The sequence below is a fragment of the Colias croceus genome, chromosome 5 (assembly GCF_905220415.1).
Source record: "Colias croceus chromosome 5, ilColCroc2.1".
Lineage (NCBI taxonomy): Eukaryota > Metazoa > Arthropoda > Insecta > Lepidoptera > Pieridae > Colias > Colias croceus.
The window spans coordinates 7,368,196-7,392,895 of record NC_059541.1 but is presented as its reverse complement, the minus strand read 5'-3'; the positions used below and the strand labels follow the sequence as shown (position 1 = coordinate 7,392,895).

The following is a 24,700-nucleotide window of genomic DNA, read 5'->3' as shown; positions in this document are numbered from 1 at the left end:
TTGTTTGTTATAATAATTACAAATGATTCTCAATCATGATATCTTTAAGTTTCAAGAAGACCTTCTCCTTATCAGGAAGTAGGTAATTATAATAATCAAAAAGAGAAGTGTATGTATACAAAAATTCAATGTATTTTATTTTTTAGTACATATTTTGGTATGTTGATTAATGACTTTTTACAAACAACTCTCAAATTTGAAGTAAATTTAACATGCTTTACTTCAAATTCCATGCTGGCACTGGCTTCATCAAAGTTTATTTCAAATGGTTAAATAATTTTCAAAATTGGTTCATTCATATTATATAATTTTGTATTACATTTAGTAAGGATTTAGTGTACAGTGTACATAATATAAAGAATGCTAGCCGCCTTAGGTGTTTTTTTTAAATAGGTAATTCTAAATAATCTATAATAATATTATTATAAAGCTGAAGAGTTTGTTTGTTTGTTTGGACGCGCTAATCTCAGGAACTGGCTCCGCTTCTGTTGGTCTTAGCCTGATGATATAATATAGCCTATAGCCTTCCTCGATAAATGGGCTATCCAACACCGAAAGAATTTTTCAAATCGGACCAATAGCCCGTTCAAACAAACAAATAAACTCTTCATCTTTCTAATATTAGATGGAACATTACGAAATTTGGAAATAATGCAACTTTTTTAACGGTAATATATATTATATAATTACGATCTGTATTCATTACACCTGTTATACCTACTAGCTCTTTGACTACCTACGACAGTTGACTATTGTATAATATTAGGTTACAGTCAAAAGTTATTGGCAATATGGTTATTGATAAAAATAGTCAATAAGGATATTAACAGACGCCCTTAGTCAATAACCTTAATAACCGTCAATAAGGATATTGACTGGTTCAGGGCTTTGACTGTAGCATATATAGCGGAATTATTTTAAATAATTTAAATATTGAACTTTCCATATTATATATACCCATAGATACAAGTTTCACGGTCCGTTTGGACCGTGTTTGGTTTGTTTGGATGTTGTATTTAGAAAAACAAAATTAAATCTAAGACTGGACAGCGTAATAGGGAATATGCATAAAATTTTAAATGGCCTAAAATATTTTTTTCTCGAATACTTATTATCGTAATATTATAATGAAAAGGATTTTTTTTTATTTACTTTTTATTTAAACCCCTAAAATAATATTCAAAAAGTGCAAAATAAGTGAGCGAAATTCAAACTGCCAGAACGCGCCACCACTGGTCGAACGAAATGTGACGTCATTTGACACGACATTGTATGAATCATCACTCCATACTCCATAGTAAACACAAGGTAAACACCCACTGGACGTGTCATGTGACGTCACGCAAAGCGCGCGCACAATGGCGGCGTTTGAACTCCTTACATTTTTTTAAAGTTTTAAATTTCATTTTTAAAAATATCTAGAGTATTTTGAAGCCCATTAATATTTTTTTCTACGTTATAAAATAGTAAACTATTAATTTAAGACAAAAAAGAAAAACATGAATATTCCCCATTGGATTGGTGAATTATTTTATGATCTATTTATTTAAATATTTTTGGCATGTCAACTAAATAGTTAATATAACATAAATATTTTACAATTTTAATCTTTATAAGAGTACATAGTTTGATTAAATAATTTAAAATGCGCATCAGTAGGTACACGTACAGGTTGTTCGGAGCTGTCGCTGGTAAATCGTTTCGTATTAAAAGTCCCTGGAGAGTGTCAGTAGATAAATGCGACGAGTCTCTCAACATTAGCACTACTGTGTGGAAGCACAAGTAGTTGTCTTACAAATTCACTTAGGAGAGGAAACATTTGAGAGTTATCTTCTTTTTTAATATTACAAATACGATGCCAAAAATCCTCAACCCTGTTAACCTCTCTATTTTTTCGATAAATTAAAAAAGTTGGTAAGTAGATTTTTCATCCAAGGTAGGTAGTAGATTTGTAAAAAAGTTTGAAAGTAGATAGATCTACCTAAAAGTTAGTAGAGTTGGTAACATTGCAGCAGAATCTGTTGATATTTTATAAAATATCGTATTTTCGATTTAGCGATATTTTAAAACTAAGAGCAATTAACCTATAGAGTACTTGTATCGAGCGTATACAATTTACATATATTTGTTTCTCTCTATCTAAAGAAAACGTCGTATGAAAGAATGAGACAGCTATAGACAACAAGCTACGTTTCAACATAGTCATGGCACCATTTTTACTATAGGTACGTATTTAGATAGATAGAAGGTGATAGTGATGGGATGTGCTTCAATCGATAAAATCGTGAATGTATTTTGCATTTACGGTTTCGTGAAATAATAAATAATAAAAAAACAAAACTTATAATTAATTTCAGTTGAATACATTATTTGTTTAATCCTACGTATATAATAAATGCGAAATTATGTGAGAAGGGATGTTACTCTTTCACTGCGGAACCGATTACAATGAAATTTTGTACATACACACATAGGTTAGGTTTTATCCCGGAAATCCCACGTGAACGGGAACTGTGCAGGATTTTCTTTAAAAACGCGGGCGGAAAGTTAGTACATTATAAAAGAAATTTTAAAACTTGAAATGTAATTTAAAATAAAGAAGGAAATGATGATAAAGTTAAAGGAGTGAGGAGAAAGGCACAGTCAGCATGAAGGAATCATGCAGCATTTAACAAGTTAATAAAAGGACAGTCTTAATGAAAACATTTTCCTAACATCCTACTAATAAATCGAAAGTTGAGTAGATGGATGTTTGTTACTCTTTCACGCGAATACTACTAAACCGATTACAATGAAATTTGGAAAAATTACTTTTGATCCCGTAAATCCAACAGGAATGGGAACTATGCGGGTTTTTCTTTGAAAACGCATGTATATTAAGTATGTATTTCAATAGTAGTTTCTCATCTATGAGAACTGTCATTTAATCAACCGTTTAATTTTCACATAGTTACACATTTAAAGTAGGTAACTTATGTGTAAAAAATTTCAAAATAAAAATTCACTCTCTTTAATCAAATGTATTTATTATCTACAGGAACAAAAAAAAACGTAAGCGTAAGATTGCACAATTCTTCTAGAGTATCCATCTTGATAACACGCAGGCTCGAAATGCAGTGAACACAATATAGCAAATTGTGGCGGCGTCCAATCAACTCATGTCTCATGTTTTATACCCATTTTTTATTTAGCTCTGGAAATCTAAAACAAAATGAATTTATTAATAATCTGAAAGAGAAATTAATAAACAACAAACGAAAACTAAAACACATAGTGCAAATAAAACAACCACGTGGTATGTTTTATTTTCCTGCGGTAAAAAATTTACATCTATTATTTGCAACAACAACTACATATAAATCTGATTTATGAAACAAAATAAATAAATCAACGTTAATATGAAATAGATTTTTTGTCATAAATCGATAATATACGCTAGATGTGTTACAACACTACGGTGGTAAACAAAATGCCAAACGTGATATTATTGTGACGTTTTTTAAAAATTATTTCATTATTTTATATTCCACAACCCCATAAAGTGGGTAAATGTTACAGTTACAACATAAAATTACAAAAAAGTGCTTGATAAAACCTTCAAATAGGTTTAAAACATAAATATTTATCAATTTGCTGAAAATCACTTACCGATGGAAAGATATTTTTACATTGTTTTTATCCAAAACTCCCATTCGACTAGTGATAGCCGGTTGCTAAACATACAATAGTTATTTTTGCACACTGACAAATAAAAAGAAACACTGTACACTTTATATTTTCTAAATATTTCGTTAAAAACACTTGACGCACTGAGCCCACCAGCTGGTTGGAAAACAAACTGACTGCCGGCGCGCTACGTTTGAAGACAGTGCAGATACTCTATCGCTATCTCAATCTGGCTTATGCTGTTATTGACTAAGAGTAAGTAGATTAGAAAATATGTATTTTGTTCTGTCTTAATATAAGAACTCTATAGGTTAATTGCTCTTAGTTTTAAAATATATCAATATCGGAGTTCGATACATCGAAAAAAATATCGATATTTCGATATATCGGCTTTATTTAAAAAAAAATCGTAAGTCAGCTCAAAAATGATTACACAATAATATTTTATAGTCTAGTAGATTTATTAAATAAATTAAATAATGAATGTATATATAGTCTAGTAGATTTATTAAATAAATTAAATAATGAATGTATATAATTATGTAGTTAGTAGGTTATAGTTCTTGGTAATTACTTTTTAAATTTAAATAAGACAATTATGTAGGTATACCAATATTTTTCTTAGAGTTTTTAAAAATCTAAAAATACTCTTTGTTTTATATGTTCAGCTGTTTAGATTGATTGAAGAAGCAACTCGTTCAAATGATAAAAAATTGTCAAGCAACTGATAACTTTAAAATCATTAGGTCGATTGTTAACGATGATTTTGTAGATTAAATAATTTACTGAAAAAAAAATCATTAAAAAAAATATTGACCGATATCGATATTTCCTTAGGATATTTCAATATCGAACTATGGATACACACAGCAGCCTTGAGCTGACGTACAGCGGGGATGGACTGTGAATATGCTTCGTTCATCGTGTATGACCTTGGCGGGACGTACGTCCAAACGGACCGTGAATAAGACGCTTAAGACGCTTAATAGTGATACTATATATGATAAGTATATATTTATTATCTGCGGTGATACCTTTACAAATTTGACAGTTGGGCTACTGAGTATGACATTGACATAAGAATCACAAAAGTCAAAACCCTAACCTCTTTTTAAATTTTAATACAATTCTATTATTTTCCTTGATCCTAAGCTCTCTAGGTGTATTCTTTTGATTTAGCAATGCTTTTCATTTGATTGTTCATATTAACGTAACTCACTAAAAATGAATGTCTTATTAAAAACATTTGGGATGCTAAATATCCGTGTATCTGTTCATAATTTGCACACTACAGTACCCACTGCTGCATGGACTAAATCAGATATCCCCCAGAATTTTATTAGATACAATAAAAAAATATATCCACCTCAAGATCCCAATGAGGAACCAAGGCCGGCTGTGAGTAGACGATAGCTTTACATTAATCACATTTAATATTGTACCATTAAATTCCTATAAAATTTTAATTTAATATTTATAAATTTTTAGTTTGTTTGTCATCAAAAGACAAACATTAAATACAGCCCAGAAAAGCTATGGTACATTGCTTCTTTTGTAAGGGGAATGACAGTAGATGAAGCTATAAAGCAATTGAGTTTTGTACATATGAAAGGTGCAGGTTTTGTGAAAGACGCAATACTAGAGGCACAAGAACTTGCTGTTTCTAAACATAATGTGGAATTTCGAAGTAATTTGTGGATTGGTATGTATCTAGTTCAGGCTGTTACATTTACAATTTTACATCAAACAAAAACAAATCAAAAATTAAAAATGTATTTATTTTTATTAGCTGAATCATTCAGTGGAAAAGGTAAAGTTATAAAGGGCATAAGGAGACATGCAAGAGGAAGACTAGGTGAAGTGCGTTACACATATAGTCATTATTTTGTTAGACTTGAAGAAGGAAAGCCTCCTGAAGATTACTACAAGACAAATCCATTAACGCCCCAACAACAACTTGATAAATGGCTTGAACAGATGAGGATGAGGAAAATAATAAATTCCTTTTAAATTATACTAGTGTACTTGTAGTTTATTGATAAGAAATAAATAATAGTTAGTTATTTTTATTAGTTTTTTTGACATGACAACGTCTTATAATTGGATAGCCGGCTGCACGCACGAAAAAACATGACTCATGCGGCGTTACCTCGCTCTGAGGCGTTCCATGTAAGGCTTGAAGTGCGAGTGAGAGCGCGGAACGAGCAACAAAGAAGCACAATAGGCTGTTGTCACGTTCAACTATCGTCAGTAAACCGACTTTACAGACAATCAATTTTTTTTATTTCATTGCTGTAATCACGGCTACTCAGTAATATTGCCCGTATTTACTCTTGCTCAGTCTGAAATCATAAGATTGTGAATCAATGTTCATAGCTCAAGTTCAAGAAAGTACAATGTCATTTTTACCTGTAATCTAAATAAGGAAGCGTGTTTTCGCATCTTCAAAACTTACACAAAGGAGGGTTTGATTTCTTAATAAAAATTTTTCAATATCTAAAAGAATATATTTCATTAATAAGATACATGTTTCAATAAAAAGTGTATAAAATATAATATTGTAGCCTTATTAATACAACATTTATATAAACAAAATTTTAACTTATATCTAAATTGTATAAGTACATACTGGCAAATTTATTAATTGTTATAAATAATACTCAGAAAAATGAAATCATACGCTCAACGAAGATCGAGTTTCTTTCTTCTTAGGAACATAACCATACAAAAATATAGAACCAATAACAAACATAGTTCCTAATGCAAATTGAATTGTTAAATGGAAGTCAAATATGTACATTGAGGCAACACAAGATATAATAATAGCTACAGATGTAGCAAATCCTTTTAGGATATTGTCAGCATATTTCACAACAACCGCTACAATGAGTCCACCAGCGGCTTGCAAAACGACTAGATACCACACAAAACCATCAAAGCCTCTGAGTAAATCTGTTATAGATCCATTGTTATTGATAAGGTAAGTTATAGTACCAAAAGGTAATGACAATAAACTCAATTGTACATTTCTCATCCACACCTGTAAATAAATATCTTAATTATTAAAAATGTAAGTGATCTAATAATATCATTTGTAATTTTTACTATACTATTAATAATGGATTATATTGTAATATAGCGAAATCAAATATTTTGCCAAATCTATGCACTCTGCATCAACATAAACATGGTTTGTCAAAATAAAATGTTATCTGTATTTTTTAAAAGGAGAGTAACTTTAAATGTTACGAGTTTCCTAATACCTATAAAGTTTGAAACAAATTCATGACAAATACTCACTGATATATCAGATTCCTTCAGCACTTTTTCAAAATATATCCCAGCAAATCCAGAGATAAAACAGGCTGCCAACGCTGCGCCAAAACCAAGTACTTTAGATTGTTTTTGTAAGTTTGATGAAGAAGTTGCTTTAGAATCTTTGTCCGTTGACGAAAGTTGTACTAATGCAACACCAATAACTAATAAACCTAATGCACCCCACTGCCATCGTTTTAGTCTTCTTTTTAATACTATTACAGCAAAGAAGGCGGTTGTCAACAACTTTAATTGATATGTAACCTATAAAAAAATAAATTATGTTTATTAATATATAAACTATGCACATAAGAGTTATAAAATTATAGTTATATACATATTAGACACTTTTACTTGTCTATACAAATATTATAAAGAGGAAAGGTTTGATTTTTTGTTTGTTTGTTTGTATGAATTGAATAGGCTCCGAAACTACTTGGCAGATTTGAAAAATTCTTTCACTGTTGGAAAGCTACATCATTTCTGAGTGACATAGGCTATATTTCATTTTCAAAAAAAATAGGCATCCTTACTAAAATTACGATAACGTAATCCAAGGTGTGAAAAAAATATCAAAAAACTACCTTACATCGCGTGCGCTGCGAAAACTGTTGATGATAGAACAAAATGATATACTACATTTTTTTAGAACACACCATTGTCTACAAAAAATCAGCGGCAGCATATCTCTAACTATTACAGTCATGTCACAATAAGCGTTTTTTTATTGAAAAAAAGAAATTAAAATACCACCGCTACAAAAAGCTCTTTATTTGTACCTTGGTATTAACCCTTATCAAAATAAATGATGTATTATTTAATATTATATAATATTTTAATAGCCATAAATATTACACTGTTTTTAGCTTTGTTGATTCTACACGTTGGGAAATGTAATACTTATAATAAATGCGAAAGTTTGTGAGGATGGATGTACCTACTCACTCTTTCACGCAAATACTACTGAAGATTACATTGAAATTTAGTATACATATATAGAGGGTAACTTGGATAAACATATATGTATATCCCGGAAATCCCACAGGAACGGGAACTATGCGGGTTTTTTTAAACGCGGGCGAAGCCGCGGGCGGAATGCTAGTGTTTACATATATTTAATATTCTTGGGTTGACCTTAAACCAGGTACATAAAATAACAATTTACAAAAAACAAAAGCACAAAGGGTGGCCTTATCACTATGCAGTGAATTAATTACCTACATGGATAGACAAAATATGTTGCAAATAATGGTATTTGGTATCTGTTTTGTATGGACAAAAATTACCTACAATGAGGCATTTTAATTTTATATATTGATCATATAGAAATCATTCTTGCATTTTATTCAGTCCTATGTGACACAGACACAGACAGCAAGATTATAAATGTCCAAGGTATTGAATTCAAGGAACTTTATAGTACTTATTGTTTACATCTTGCTATATTGTAAAATACAAATAAATAAATAAATAACACAATGCAATATGTGTCATTGTTTACCTGATAAGTAGCTGCATCCAAATTTGATGCAGATACATATAATAAGTTGTTTTGTACTATGTATAAAAATGATGGCACACAGACGCGTAAAGTGTCCTTTATATTCAATATCACTGTATTGTACATTGTTTGTGCTCCTTTTCGAACACTCCCATTTTCTTGTATTACCAAACAAATACATATTGCAAGTTTCAATACTTCTGCCATTAGCACAGCTGAAAATGTTTTGTATGTATATTAGATATTAGAGTAATTTTACTAAAAGAAGCAACATACAGTCTTATGTATTATATCTGTTTGACACTCGATAATTAAGGAATGTCCAGCAAGATCTCTTTTGGCAAATATGTTATTTAGACAAAAGGTCTTTTTGTTAATAAAATTCTAGTCTCTGAAATTTTTAACTCATGTCTATGAAATGAAATAAAATTTCATACAGTAAAAATATAAATATTAAATAGATTTAAAGCTAAATAATTTCTTAAAATTATTTTTTTTTACCGGCAGCTGATGAAAACATGACAACATCTCGTGTACGTGCATATCTCATACTCAAGCCCAAGGCTGCATTTTGTATTGTCAGTATAACAAGACTGACATACTTTATGTAGCCTGTAAAAGATTATCATTCATTATTACATTGTCGGTCATAATTCATTATAGCAGGAAATAAAATTGTTGTTTAAATTAAAACATCAAAAACTAGCATGAAAATTATCACAAGATTTTAATCAAGATTTTATCTGTTGACTTATAATTAATGTACTTAATTATTTTTATCTATTTCTTTCAAAAAGATAGAAACTTTTGTACCATATTTTACTTGCTTCTTGGGAGAATAACTTTTATCCTTTTTATTTTCGCTGTCCATTTCGTCTGAATTTAGTTTAGTTTCGGGTGTTATATTGTCACCCTCAACTTCGATTTCTTCCTTTGATTCCTGTGTTTCCTGTAGATTGATGTCATTTGAAGACTTCATAGAAGACTAAATATGGGGTCACCTTTCCTACTTGAAATAATAAAAAAAGACTACCAAGTTCAATGGCATGATAATACATTTTTAGTTATTTATGTGCAATTATTCATTAATGATAAAAATTGTCAAAAATAATTGTTACCTATTTTAATCTATATAGTGGTTAAAGAATATTATTTTAAAAACTTTATGATTACTTAAAGTAATGTTATGCACTTATTATTGGATTTTATTAGTTAAATTTGCTATGTTTATAGCGCACAATAAAAAAATCAAAGAATCCATTTTTTAATGAAGTACTAATACTTAAAAAACACAAATAATGAAATTATTAATTTACCTTTGAATACTCTTCTATTGTTTAATATTTTAAATAAAGTTTAAAACTTTTTCTTGCTTAAAATAAAATTTAATTTCAAGAAAACATTTGTAATTTGAATTTCAGGCTGATTTGTTGACGTAGCCAAATTTGTGCAAACACTTTTTCTACGATTTAATTAAATATGACATGATACGAGGCATTTTAGTTACTTCCGTTTTGGATTCTAGCAATTTAGATATTACTAGCGGTCCGCCCCGGCTTCGCCCGTGGTATATATTTCGCAATAAAAGGTAGCCTATGTTTATATTATTGGTATTGTCTGTGCCAAATTTCATCAAAATCGGTTGAGAGGTTTATGCGTGAAAACCATACATACCAATACATACTTATAATAATTACAAACCTTTCCTCTTTATAATATAAGTAAAGATAACATTAAAGTGTTATAATTACAAATATATTTATAATTTAATTTAATATTTATTTAAAAGATAGTCATATTCTTATATCTTCTACGTAATGTGTATTACCCAGTGGTAACCAAATACGTAAAAATCGAAGTCCCATGTCCCATATTGAGGTAATGGGCAGATCAAGGGCAGATGCATTATACATCTGTTTCAATAATCGATTGATGTTATGTGGCTTTCGTGTAGCGCGTCTGACTTTAAAATATTCGTGTCCGAATATTCAACTCAGCGCTGACTTCAAGCCTCTGTACTGACTTCAAATCTGTTTACACAGGGTTTTTTTCGGGTCAGCACTGATTTGCCTCGAATTTGTAGTCAGTTACTGACCCTTTTTTTTATAGTGGGGAAATCTTCCAAAGATACCCACAGCCCCCGGGGAAGGAGCCGTGGGTTATGTCGGATTCTTACCGACTAAAACCCCACTGTGTTCCGTCGAGCCGCTTTAATGATGGGGCCGCGGGTATTGATTAGAATTCTTCCGCGACCCCCTCGGCGGCAGCCAGTTACTGACCCTGTGTAAATCAGCACTTACGCTAACAGAAAGCCACTTGTCTAGGGGGGGGTTTGATAGAATAGATTGCAAAGAGTATAATGTATTTATAGGGCAATAGATTGTGAATGTATGAGATTGACGTAAGAGATACGTTTATCTACAGCTTACGTCAATCTCATACATTCGTAGTCTATTCTATTGAACTTTACGCTAATAGAAAGCCACTTGTCTAGGGGGGCAGCCTTCTGTGTCCTACCAGACCGAGACATTTTTTTTCGTGTCTCCCCAACTTGTCTCTTTCTAACTAGGTGACCATCTTTGATCTAAGGTAACATAAATATGGAACAAATTGCTGCTGAAAAGCGAGCTGTACATATTATATTGATATATTTAATGTATGCAAAAATACTAATTACTTGCTCTGTGACAGCGATTTGCAATTAAGATCCTGAAAACCATGTAAGTAGGTATACCCCATCCTGTATCAATTAAGAAATAAACTAGAGCAATACAAATAAAAAACCCTATCTATTGCAACGAAAATACAACTGACCGCTCTGAAACACCACCCCGTGCCTTCGCTCTCCATTTAAAAGCTTATGTCAACATTTACCATGGTCGCGCGGGAGTTTTATTTCTAAGTACCGGATAAGGTAGATAATTCAAATTTACCATGTGTTGGTACTTATGGTACTTATCAACAATTACTTGTAATTATAGATAATTACCGATTGCTTACATTTACCGTAATATAATATTATATACTAGTCTGAGACAATAGACGCTGAATGAGAGCGAGATTTTTTTTTTTTTTTTTTTAATGAAATTAGAAGGCAAACGAGCAGACGCCTTGCCTGATGGTAAGCTAAGTGCGCCGCCCATAGACTACCGCAGCTGATGTTACGGATGTTGCCTACTAGAAGAGGGAAATGGACAAGATATAGGGTAGAATAGGATATATGCCATCGGTGGATTAGGGAATAGCGTAGTTTAATGGCCTTTCAGGTAGCTGTAAGCTCTTTTTTTGAAGGTGTCCATATTGAAGCTGTTCGGGAATACAGATTTTGGCAGTTTATTCCATAGTAAAGCAGTACGCGGGAGAAAGTTGCGCATAAAGCGCACGGTTGTACTTCGCCAACCATCCAGATGGTGTGGGTGGTAGAGGTTTTTGTGACGAGATGTGCGGTGGTGAAATTGTGCTGCAGGAATAAGGTCGAAAAGTTCTTCAGAACACTCCCCATAATAAATTCGGTAGAATATGCAGAGAGACCCTAAGTCCCTTCTCAATGATAGAGGGTCAAGCTTATCGGTTATCCTGTGGTCGTCGATAATTCGAGCTGCTCGACGTTGAATGCGGTCAAGTGGAAGAAGTTGGCACTGCGGGTCTGCGTAAGATGGTAGTTTTGAAAGAAGCGCTTTGTGCCAAACCCGATCGAAGGCTTTCGCGACATCCAAACTAACGGCCAGCGCCTCTCCCTTACTCTCTACTGCCTCCGCCCATTTGTGTGTTAAATAGGTTAATAAGTCGCCAGCTGAGCGGCCGCGTCTAAAGCCGTATTGGCGATCGTTAAACAGCAGATTTTCCTCTAAGTAACACAATAGCTGGCAGTTAATAATGCTTTCCATTATTTTGGAGAGTAAGGAGTCTGTAGTTAGTTGGATCAGTGCGATCACCTTTTTTAGGGATCGGGTGGACCATGGCAGTCTTCCAAGAATTCGGAACAATGCGTTTTGTATAAGAGAGCCGAAACAAGCGCGTTAGAATTGGAGATTGTGGACGCCGCGCCTCGTAGTTGCGTACCTTCCCCCCTACATAATATATGGCTTTATAAGTGGTTTACTCTGTCTCATTTCTATCTCTGCCAATAAACTGACTCCAGACTATATACATATAAGGGTCAACTGTTAGGGTTAACAAAAAAGAATGGAATAAAACAAAAAATTTCACATAATTTATTAACTTAAACTACAATTATTGATTTATTTGATTGAATCAGTTGTTCATCTTTAACTTATTGATCATTTTCAAAATCAGCTGGATTTTTGCGGGACAGCCTATGGTGCTCTCTTTCAACACCATCATAAATTAAATAAGCGACAATGAATGCTGAAAAAAAATAATACATATTACTGCTTCATTTATAAAAACATAGACTTGTATAATTTACTTAAGATAGATACAGCTTTATCAATCAATCCAACAATTATTGAAAAAACTATTTATATCAAGCATCTATCTTTAGATGATGTAAAGTGAACACTCAAAATATCTTAAAACAATACACTAAATACTAATACTTAATTTATTTTAGCTGGTAGTGTTCCTGATGGTTGTAATGGTTTGTTTTACATGTAAGAAGTTTAATTTGCCTCAAATTTTTAAAATTAAATTTATATTAGTAACTTGTTAAAATGAAGGTATATAAATTATACAAAAAAATGTCGCCATTCACCTGCCTATGTTTTAAATCAACTTGCTTCAGTTAGTTATTGTATCCATGTTAAGTACTCTATACATTTTGAATTAGTAATCAATATTATTGTAAATAGAAGCCATATTCACACCAATGTTTTTGATGTACCAAATTACAGGAATATATATTTTGATTTGAAGGTTACTGAAATTCGTCTAAGAAATGAGAATTTCAATTTTATTACATAAGGTACAATCGCTTTGGGGTTTTTAATATTAAAACAGTATATTTACTTACGAGGTGCCACTCTAAAAACGCTCTCGCGAAATCTTCGGACGAAATTGGGTAGTCCATTTTTGATAGCGCCAGCATAGGCTCTTTGCTCATGGGGAGATAATTTGTATGTTATCAATCCCCGGATTTTGGCGAGTTCACCGAAGTGTTTTCCCATGATGAGAGATATTAATAAACCTTAAATGAGACAAAGAGTCAATAAATATGTAATTGCACTAAATTACGTAATTTTGCTGAGAAGAACTTCAAATAGTACCTAGGTACCTTCTCTACTCCAAAATCCACACCTAAACTGTCAGTTGTCACTGACTGTCACAGTCGTCAGTCCACAGCACAGAACATATATTATGGTCCACAGAGTGTCACTTGTCTGTCAGTTGTCACTATGACGATAGACATAGGGCGTATTCAGAAAGATTAAGCTTGAAACTTATAAGCGCTTATCGGCGCTGGTAACCCGCGCAGGAAAATATATGAACATGCGCCGATAAGCGCTGATCGGCGCCGACAAGTTCCAACAAGTTTCAACAAACTTGTCGGCGCCGATCAGCGCTTATCGGCGCATGTTCATATTATATTTTCCAACGATAGTTTCTTCATTCTTCACAAGAGCATTCACGACTCATTAATTTCAAATAAACAAAAATCAAAAGCCGTGCGGGCGATACTTGCAGCTTGCTGCGAGATATACGGAACTAGACCGATAAGCTGCGAGAACTGTCGCGAGTAGACGCAGTCATGTTTACACATGCTTTCGCAACTTCTCGCAAGAAGCGCTTGACAAACTGTCGCGACAGAACTTGCAACATAGTTTACACATGCAAGCTGCTGTCAGACAGACTGTCGGACAGTTCTTGCAGAAGTTTACTTGCAGGTGGAAACGGGGCCTAAACTCTATGAATATTTTTTTTTACAACACTGAACTTAGCGCAACCTGCTGGTGCATTTGAAAACTAATTCACATTGTGCGCCACTGAGTCGCATTATGGTCTGTAATTGGAAAACTACCATATGTAACTAGCGATTGTTAATAGGTCACTTGTTATTTAAAATCACAGAACAGTAAAAACATTGTTATTGTTATGTGTTTAAAACACTAAAATAATGTACTAAGCACTATAGATAAGTAATTTATGGAGCAATTGGTTTTTCCATAGAACAATAACTAAGTTATGAAAATTTATTGTTTATTTAACGCCTATCTTAAATTAAATATAAGGAAATGTGTAATATAAACTATTAGTCTCTTTTTTTGGTTCTTCTTGGATTAAAAAAATAAGCTTCAAAAATTAATTATTATAATTTTGTAGACTTTGTCTATGATCACATCTGTCACTTGTCAGATCAGTCGATCAGTCACTGAACAGTGAGCAAATGTCAGTTTATTTCTTTAATAATATTTATATTGTGATTTATATGGCACTGAAACCGTTGAGGTCTTTTATCTGAATATGTAAAATGTGCCTCGCAGCATTTCAACTTCACTGTTACGTAGATCGCTCGTGTTTATAGAATTTTCACCTAAATAAAAATAATGTCTTCAATATGTAGTAGAGACGGCCATAAATTTATTCCAGTAGAAGTCGAAGAAACGAATATTTATCCCGGGATTTATAAAATACTAGAAGAAATAAGACCTAATTGGCGACCCGATAATATTAAATTTAAAGTATAAAACATATGAAATGTTTAATTAATTAAAATATGAAATAATATGAGGCATAAGTAGTTATTGATTTTTATTATATTTCAGATTTTTACCGACGGAATCACTAACAAATTAGTAGCTTGTGAAATAGATAACAATACAGATGAAAGTGAAAACATAGTTTTAGTGCGAATTTACGGTAATAAAACAGATTTATTGATTGATAGGACAGCAGAAGTACGGTGAGTACGATTTATCGATTTTATTAAGGTGATTGGATGTGCTTCGTTTTTAAAAATTAAGTTATGTAGTTACAATTGCTACAAAGGGGTTTACCCTTAATAAAAACAAATAAATATCATTAACATCTAGATTTGTAAATCTAAATGCCTATTAGTACATTTTAATTTTTATTTGTAAATAATGTCTAGTAACACTTAGGCTTTTATTATCCTTGCATAAATTTATTGTACTCTTGTCTTATTATTATTTATTTTGAATGGTAAATGAATGACAAGAAGATGATCAGCTATTGCCTATTTTCTTGTCTTATGTTAAAAAATTATCATTCAATAAAACCATATTTTATATCATTTACATAAATTTACTCAAACAATATTTTATAAAATGATTATTATCATTATAGGTAAGTAAATAAACTAATCTTTAATTAATAGCATTGGTTAAAATTACACACTTAGTTGTTTGCTTTATTGTTTTTAAAATTATTGAGTTTAATATAGCATGCCCTAGCAAGCACCAAAGAATAGAAAGAATATTTTGCTAAGAAAGGTAATTTTATTTTAAGGAATATAACAACACTTCACAAATTGAATTTAGCTCCTGAAATATATGGAGTATTCAAAAATGGATTAGCTTATCAATACTATCCTGGAGTGACGTTGAACATAGACTCTGTAATTGATGAGAAAATAAGTGCTATGGTGGCTAAACAAATGGCAAAGATGCACAAAGTTGAGTTGGATAAAAAGGTAATTTAGTATTTTATTTAATGGAAACTGTAATTTTTCAAGTTTCAACGGAACAATTTAATTGTATGGTCAAAATCATCTGTCTGTCTGGAAATAGAAGAAATAGAATTTGACCTCAGTTTTAAATGATTGCCACAAATAAAAAAGGCATGTAAAATTATATCTTTGAATTTCGCGACGTGTATCATCAGTGATCACGACATGTTGTGAGCTATTTTATAGGCTATAGCCATAGTTTAAAGAAAAAAGTAAGTTATCTTCGAACTGTCATACATCCGGCGTACATCGCGCCGTATGTGTACCGCTGTATTCTATGTATGTGTACCGCTTGGCCACACCCCCTGTTCTTCTATGTATGTATTCAATGAGTGTTTTCGATTTTTGAGCATATTTTATTTATTCTTACTCATATAGTAGACTGTGGTATATGAATAACAATAAAAATCAAATAAAATACCCAAGAGATAATATTATGATAATAAGTTATCTCGTTTAATCGTTTTCTAATATAAAGAAATAAAAAGATTGGAAAAAAATGACACACATCTTTGTAAACTATTTTAAATTCAACTAAGGCTTTTAACCTAAAGCTGCACTTGTTTCCAATGTATTTCCATGCCCTTACATTAACCGTGATTGCATAATTTACACCTTGTTATTTTTTATGTGGGTGTCAAAGATAATATGTTTCAATTTATATCAATTGAACAAACTGTTTATATCCGCACTTAATAGATTAGACTGCCTATTTATTTTTATTGATTTATTTAGTTAGCTAGGCTATGCCCTGCAGTTTAGCTCGCGGGTAAATCCACGGGATTACCTTTCATACGATATTAATTAATATGTAAGTACATTTTTTTCGGGAATATTTTTTTTTCTATTAATGATCAATTCTTAAAACTATCTTAAACCCTGGCTGCCGATCTTTGCCATCGGCACGCGTGCTTACGTTTATGACTTATGTTTTCATGGACACAATCATAGATTTAATACACTGTAATATTTATATTGTATGCTGGATTACAATGGCCGATAAATGAAAATACAAGTGATAACTGCGTTAAAAACAACCGACTTCAAACTTGCACTTGCAAAATTTACAAATACCTACAGACAAAAATGCTCATAAAATAAAAACTACTGGGCCTATCCGAATAAAATTTTTATGGGACCAATTCGACACCATCCCGCATCGAACAAAAAAAGAATCACGTAAATCGGTTCAGAAACCTCGGAGTAATCGGTGTACATACATAAAAAAAAAAAAAAAATATACCGGCCGAATTGATAACCTCCTCCTTTTTTTTGAAGTCGGTTAAAAATGTATAGGTAATAATTTACTGTATACAATGAATAATATTTTACCTATCATATAAATTTAACCACTTGTTAAATAGAATAGAAAATTAGTTGGGTTTTATCTATCAAATTAAGGTCACGAAGGTTTATCACAAATAAACCTACATATGTCGTATAGCTCTATATAAATATACATAATTCAAGACCAGATAATAAAACGTGTATCGGTAATCATAGATATCGTAATTCTTAAAACATAATTAGTGTTAAATAATCCCATTTTTTGGGATTACAATATTTTATTTATCACGTTTGGCAAAATACAAAATTGGATATGTACCTATGTACTAGCTGTGCTCTGCGGTTTTACCCACAGTGCTCCACTCCTGGTGGTCTTAGCGTGATGATATATATCCTATAGCCTTCCTCGATAAATGGGCTAACACTGAAAGAATTTTTCAAATCGGAACAGTAGTTCCTGAGATTAGCGCGTTCAAACAAACAATCAAACTCTTCAGGTGTATAATATTAGTATAGATTTATTCAAACACCTACTTCAAATCTACATTTTCCCTTCTATCTTCTTCGTTACATAAGATCCGATCACCGAAAACGTTCATTGTACGAATATTTGCACGTAAATGACTGACCCGGGAAAAACCCAAACCGCCTGACCCAGGAAGGACAAGCCTTTCTTTGTTGGAACAATTTTAAATTCTTGTAATAAGGCAATTCTGGCATTCGCCGGCCTCTGCCGCGGCACGGGCGCTGAAATTTTGCTCCGTTCGATGTGTTTTTGATTGTATTAAGATAATAACTCTAAAAACTTTGGAAATGTCCAGCTGGGTGGAAAATAGTCGCAACACTTTACTGGAATCTAATAAAATTTGTTTACAGATTAAAAAAGAACCGATGATATGGGATAAAATTGAGCAATTTCTGGCCCTACTACCAGAACCTTTCTCAGACCCTGCGAAACAAACAAGGTGAGGTCGCAGCTTATTTATTAGCATGTACATATATGTAAGTACGCAAATGTTGTACTGGAATAACATGTTATGTTTGTTGCCTGTTCATGCACGTGTGGGTTTTGATTTTCTCGAGCTTTTCTAAACAACTTTCCATTTCTGTATAAATAGAAAAGAGTGTGATAATTGATAAGGCACTTGACATCGACAAGAGTTATTGAACTCTTCCTTATCGTAATGTGAACAAGAAATTTACAAAGAATTAGGTACTATAAATTGCTATAAATCCACTGATTATTATTAGATTTTTAGATTATATCTTAATAATTAGGTATGTAACTAGGCAAGGCAAAAATAAAATTGTTGCTAGCAGTTTTTAAGATGTTTAATATATATATAACAATAGTTCAAATTTAAAAGAATAAAGATGTACCTATTACCTTATCGATTACGATATCTGTGTGCACCTTGGTGTGCACATTTAATAAATGAAAAACAATTGCTCGATTGACCAATAAACTGTTATCGCGTGAATTATGTCCACTTTTATTAAAACTAGTACATTGATACTAAGTTATCTTATTTCGTATAGATTATAAAGAATAATATATATACATATTTAATTACTTATTCAAATTGTTGTTATGTCACCTTATTATAGTTACTTACGTAAGCAAAATACATTAATATTTTAAAACTTTATAATATTAAATGTAGGTACTCGCTTTGTATATTATGCAAAACAAATAAAATTCGATTAGCATTCACTATACAGGATACCACTATTGCACGCCTCATAAGCGAAGCGTTGAGGTGGGTACTACTGTCACTTCGCGCAAAATATCTGATTTTTCATACTTAAAATGTCTTTATGTATCATACATTGCACTTGTAAGATAATACATACACACACATATTAAGAAAAAACACTATTTTTAACATTCATGATATTTTTGATGTCATTTTTGTTATTTAAACTAGTTAAAAAACAGTTTAAAAAAGTTCTGTCTTGGACGTCCGTGTGTCTGTATGTGCGGAGGATTTTCTTGTTAACACGATAGCGACCGAAATACTTTACTAATCGAGTCTTTTCTTTTCTCTTACGCTTGAGTATGCTCAGGAATAGAACCCTTTCATTTTTCAGGGTCTGATTCGATGTGGTTTAATTGTAATTAAATAAACAAAAAAAAAAATATCGACTGTTCTCCATAATTTTAGTATATCTATATATATTCTTTATTTTATGTTTTATTTTTTTTATATTTATAGTGTACTCAAAATTCAGCATTATAAACTCGATTCTTTATACTATAAGCCAAGGTTTAAAAAAATAAGTTGGTAGTCAGTCCCTTAAACCTGCGCAGTTTCACATCTAGGTGGGGCCACAAGAAAAATAGCTCAATTATTACGGTACTTTACTTTTCCAACTGTTTTATTTTATTTCTTTTGCACGCCTCATAAGCGAAGCGTTGAGGTGGGTACTACTGTCACTTCGCGCAAAACATCTGATTTTTCAAACTTAAAATGTCTTTATGTATCATACATTGCACTTGTAAGATAATACATACACACACATATTAAGAAAAAACACTATTTTTAACGTTCATGATATTTTTGATGTCATTTTTGTTATTTAAACTAGTTAAAAAACAGTTTAAAAAAGTTCTGTCTTGGACGTCCGTGTGTCTGTATGTGCGGATCCTTTTTCTTGTTAACACGATAGCGACCGAAATACTTTACTAATCGAGTCTTTTTTTTTCTCTTACGCTTGAGTATGCTCAGGAATAGAACCCTTTCATTTTTCAGGGTCTGATTCGATGTGGTTTAATTGTTATTAAATAAACAAAAAAAATATCGACTTTTTTTTTATTTTTTTATAGTGTACTCAAAATTCACCATTATAAACTCGATTCTTTATACTATAAGCCAAGGTTTAAAAAAATAAGTTGGTAGTCAGTCCCTTAAACCTGCGCAGTTTCACATCTAGGTAGGGCCACAAGAAAAATAGCTCAATTATTACGGTACCGCTTTCTTTACTTTTCCAAATGTTTTATTTTATTTCATTTTTATATTTATAGTCACGTACTCTTTATAAATAATCAATTTTATTGTAAAGGATGAGATTATGAGGCGTGCACTTTTGGATTTTCCAAACTATTTTATATTTATAGTGTACTCTTTATAAATAATCAATTTTATTGTAAAGGATGAGATTATGAGGTGTGCACTTTTGGATTTTCCAAACTATTGGTATACTAAGCGCGAAGGGACTTGTAGTTTTGCATACACTGATCACGTAAAAAATACCTACTTAAACAAAAAAATTACGTCAAATTTTTTTTGCTAAATTTTTCCTGAAAATCCATACTTTTTTCTCTAGCTTCGTGCAGCCGTCTTAAACCGCTTCTCTTATGTGAGAATTTTGTGTATGAAAAGTGAAAACATAATCTTAAACGATAGCTCACGTGCTGGTGGCAAAAATGGGCGGGTTGCTTGTTAGGGGTGTACACATAGAGTTTTAAGAATTCATCTATTTGAAAAAAAATGCGTCTGGAATTCTATATGCATTTTTTACTTACTCAGCGTATGCAAAACTTAAGGCAAAACTATAACCTCCTATGAGCTTAGTATACCTACAGTGGGACACCCTGTATAGTCCTACCGAATGTTGATTAAATGTAGGTATATAATCATCTTTAATATTTATTGGAACGGAGCGCTATCATTTGAGTTCCATCAGATAAGTGTCGTTACATTATTAGTTTTAAGTAATAATTATACCATCATTTATTAAATTCGAACATATCGTTTTGTGACGCATTTCATATAACGCGTAGGCACCTATAGGTAGGTATATAACGATATAGTATAATAAAGCACAAATCCAGTATCTGTCAGGTTCATAAACATTTTTGTTAAAGTAATATATCTGCATTTATCATTTAAAGTTCTGGGTCAAACGGAACAAAAGCATTGTTCTAATGAATAATATTAATGACGACGTTAATCATTTAATTTACCATATCTGTGAAATTGACAATAAGATTGTTCTAGATATATTCTGCTTACGTATACTATTCTTTATGTATCTAGTTAAAATATTCAAACTCATAACAAATTTTGTCCGTGTTGTAGATTTGCAAATAGTTTCGGAACAATAACAAGACTAAGGATAGAATTTGAAAGACTAAAATCGCACTTAATATCAACAGAGAGCCCAATAGTGTTTGCTCACAATGATTTGCTTCTAGGAAACGTGATCTACAATGAAAATAATGGGACCGTGTCATTTATAGACTATGAATATGCTGCCTATAATTATCAAGCATATGATATTGCAAATCATTTCAACGAATTTGTGGGTAAGTTCAACATATTATTTGTTATCATTAAAGTGGTCTTCAGCTAAGGAAGCCCTTGTATACGAAAGGAGTACATATTTCAAATTATGTTTATTTTGTTATCAAATGTGAACAAATTTATTAGTTAACTAGCTTTCCGCCTGCGGGTTCGCCCGCGTTTTCAAAGAAAAACCCGCATAGTTCCCGTTCCCGTGGGAATTCCGGGATAAAACCTAGCCTATGTTACTCGTGGATAATGTAGCTTTCGAATGGTGAAAGAATTTTTAAAATTGGTCCAGTAGTTTATGAGCCTATTCATTATAATCAAACAAACAAACAAACAAAGTTTTCCTCTTTATAATATTAGTGTAGATTAGGTCCAACTCATAGATTATCACTAATAAATATATACCTAACTAATTTAACTAGACTAAATATATAACCAAAAAATATAGTTAGCTTGTATAATTTAACTTAATACTTATTTTATGAGTTTACTGTTTAGTTATGTTGACAAGAATTAGTCCAGATAGAGAGTATGCGAGAAACAAATATGACAAGAATTTTATCTTAATGAAAAATAAATAGTTGTACGTACTGGCGCGTGACTAAAATACCAAAATAAATATATTTATGTTGCTAGCAGCTCTCACGCTTCAATGTTGCACATTAAGTTTGAAGGATAAGAAATGAGGAAAAATAGATAAATACAGCCTCAATGCGGTTCTTACATCACGTTAAAATTTGAGGCCTCTCGAGTCAGATAAATAACTTTTTGAGTTTTTGAAGGACTCACTCATATCAAAATATGTATTCCCATTTTTAACCTACCTATATCATTTTTTGTCATGAATAGGTATCTACTATAATCGTTTGTAATAATAACAATTACGTTTTAACGTTAAAGTTGTCACGGAGGAACTTACACTACAGTACATAATATTGCAATATTTTCTAGGAATTGTAATACTGTGCTAACACGCTACGTCGCGCCGTTTAATATTTATGATAGTATTATTTCATTTTAAATATTTTAAAATTACTTTTAGGTATATCCATTGACGACATTGACTATTCAAGATATCCAAATAAGGAGTTTCAAATATTTTGGATACGAACATATTTGACAGAATATTTCGAGGATCTAGATCCTGAAACTTTATCATCTAAAACTGAAGAAGTTTATACAGAGGTCCAACTGCTGTCTTTGGTGTCACATTTTATGTGGGGAATTTGGTCCCTTGTCCAATATGAACATTCCAGTATCAATTTTGACTTTGGCAGGTACGGAATTTTGAATATGATTCAATATTTTTTTTTATTTAAGAGACAATTTTTATTATAACTGACCGGTTGGCTTGGTTGGTAGTGGCCCTGCCTTTCAAGCCAGAGGTCGTGGGTTCGATTCCCACCCGTGACAAACATTTGTGTGACGAACATACAATATGTTTCCTCTGTGTCTGGGTATTAATTATCTATATAAGTATATTTTCATTTTAAATTATATACATATGTATGTTTATCAGCCAGATGGTTTCCATAACACAAGCGAAAGCTTAGTATGGGCTCAGATCGTGCCGTGTGTGAAAGTTGTCCTGAAAAAATATATATTTATTAAATACCGCTAATATCTTTTTCAGGTATGCAGAAATACGTCTGAATAGATATAACGAGTTAAAAGACGCTAAGTTGAAAGCTTTTGTTTAAAAAAGTGCTGTGGTGTCGTTCCAAAAAGTACAAGCAATTTTTATGTATCTCTTATGTGTTTAATTATTATTATTATGTTATAAATACTGTAATATTGTTTCATATGCCTATTTATTTAATTAATAAAACAGTATACATTGAGATGCTATTTTATTTTTTCTTCCTACATATTTTTATAAGATGTTGTACAAGTACTCTATAATTATATAATCACATATACAGGGTGTAATCGTGTATCGCACAAGCGATTATTCCGTAACTAATGCAGATATCAAAAAACTTTAAACTGATTTTGAAAGCACTTAACCTAATGAGTAAAATGGCCATAATAAATTTTTAAAAATAAAACGAGAAATATCCGAAAATATTACATTAAACGCTCCCATACATTTTGTATTCATAGCAGATTTTCGAAATGACAATCAATTCTCATTGTGCAATACCATGAGGAGCTCTATTTAAAGATTCTAAATGAACTTCCCTTCAAATTTGCGAAGTAATTAAAGCAGAAAACCAATAAAAGAAATAGAAAACTAAAATCTTCCGTATTAAATTTACATGGGATATTCACATCTCATACTAAATGTATTGGAGGGTTTAAAGATAATTTTTTTGATATTTCCCGTTTTATTTTTAAAAAATTTTTACGGCCATTTTACTCATTAGGTAAATTACTTTCAATATCAGTTTAAAGTTTTTTGATATCTGCAATAGTTACGGAATAATCGCCTGTGCACACTTAGCCTGTATAAACATGTAAAAATTTGCAAGTATGATTGTTCTCGGATGTGAAAATCGGCAGGTGTGCCGAGTAAGAAGGAAAGTTTTATTTAAGTGAAACTTCTTTATCGGGGTTGGAAAAAAATGTAGTGTAAAATTTTTTCGTTACGCGTGACATTTTTCCGTTTAGGTACGCGCCTTGGTACGCGCGATCTTTTTCTTATCCCTACCACGCGTGATTCGACGTATTTCTATAAAGTTGCATATAGCAGCATGCCACACAGCATGCATATATTTGCTTGTGCTCTACTTAGCGGATTTCAAATATTTAAAGTACTATTTTGGTGGGCGTGATATAAAAACCACCTGCATATATACTGCTTAACAGGCATAATATCTATTATCTATAGAAATTATAAACTAGGCCTATAATATTATAAGGGCCGATTTTTCAATGCCCAGATAAACAGTCTAATAACTACCCCTCGAATAGATTTATTCAATTGCTTATCTAACTCATAACGGCTCGCCTATTTTTCAATCGTGATTTATTTGATGAATAACTATCTGA

The 24,700-nt window shown here is 31.7% G+C and overlaps 4 protein-coding genes across 6 annotated transcripts; 2 read left to right on the top strand and 2 right to left on the bottom strand.

Annotated features, from left to right (window-relative positions):
- Nucleotides 1–4,732: 4,732 nt before the first annotated feature.
- LOC123692068 (39S ribosomal protein L22, mitochondrial) lies at nt 4,733–5,729 on the top strand. The gene is made up of 3 exons (XM_045636710.1): nt 4,733–5,064; nt 5,155–5,368; nt 5,456–5,729. Exons 1-3 carry the CDS (start codon nt 4,891–4,893, stop codon nt 5,674–5,676), a joined length of 609 nt encoding a protein of 202 aa, XP_045492666.1. The 5' UTR covers nt 4,733–4,890; the 3' UTR covers nt 5,677–5,729.
- A 443-nt stretch (nt 5,730–6,172) lies between these two features.
- Nucleotides 6,173–9,949, bottom strand: LOC123692059 (UDP-N-acetylglucosamine transporter). 3 transcript variants are annotated; one of them, XM_045636693.1, is made up of 6 exons: nt 9,799–9,949; nt 9,296–9,488; nt 8,984–9,094; nt 8,483–8,697; nt 6,967–7,245; nt 6,173–6,706 (listed from the first exon to the last, which is right to left on the bottom strand). In XM_045636693.1, exons 2-6 carry the CDS (start codon nt 9,459–9,461, stop codon nt 6,341–6,343), a joined length of 1,137 nt encoding a protein of 378 aa, XP_045492649.1. In that variant the 5' UTR covers nt 9,462–9,488; nt 9,799–9,949; the 3' UTR covers nt 6,173–6,340. The 3 variants fall into 3 exon arrangements, with proteins under 3 accessions (XP_045492649.1, XP_045492648.1, XP_045492650.1); XM_045636692.1 differs by having other exon boundaries at nt 9,296–9,491; nt 9,799–9,948; XM_045636694.1 differs by having other exon boundaries at nt 6,174–6,706; nt 9,296–9,431; nt 9,799–9,948.
- Nucleotides 9,950–12,673: 2,724 nt separating this feature from the next.
- On the bottom strand, nt 12,674–13,701 carry LOC123692075 (cytochrome b-c1 complex subunit 8). Its single transcript, XM_045636718.1, has 2 exons — nt 13,455–13,701; nt 12,674–12,850 (listed from the first exon to the last, which is right to left on the bottom strand). The coding sequence occupies exons 1-2, from the start codon at nt 13,606–13,608 to the stop codon at nt 12,756–12,758; spliced, it is 249 nt and encodes an 82-aa protein (XP_045492674.1). The 5' UTR covers nt 13,609–13,701; the 3' UTR covers nt 12,674–12,755.
- Nucleotides 13,702–14,812: 1,111 nt separating this feature from the next.
- Nucleotides 14,813–23,550, top strand: LOC123692060 (ethanolamine kinase). Its single transcript, XM_045636695.1, has 7 exons — nt 14,813–15,120; nt 15,205–15,341; nt 15,908–16,091; nt 18,291–18,379; nt 21,497–21,723; nt 22,752–22,986; nt 23,343–23,550. The coding sequence occupies exons 1-7, from the start codon at nt 14,986–14,988 to the stop codon at nt 23,407–23,409; spliced, it is 1,074 nt and encodes a 357-aa protein (XP_045492651.1). The 5' UTR covers nt 14,813–14,985; the 3' UTR covers nt 23,410–23,550.
- The last annotated feature ends 1,150 nt before the right edge of the window (nt 23,551–24,700 follow it).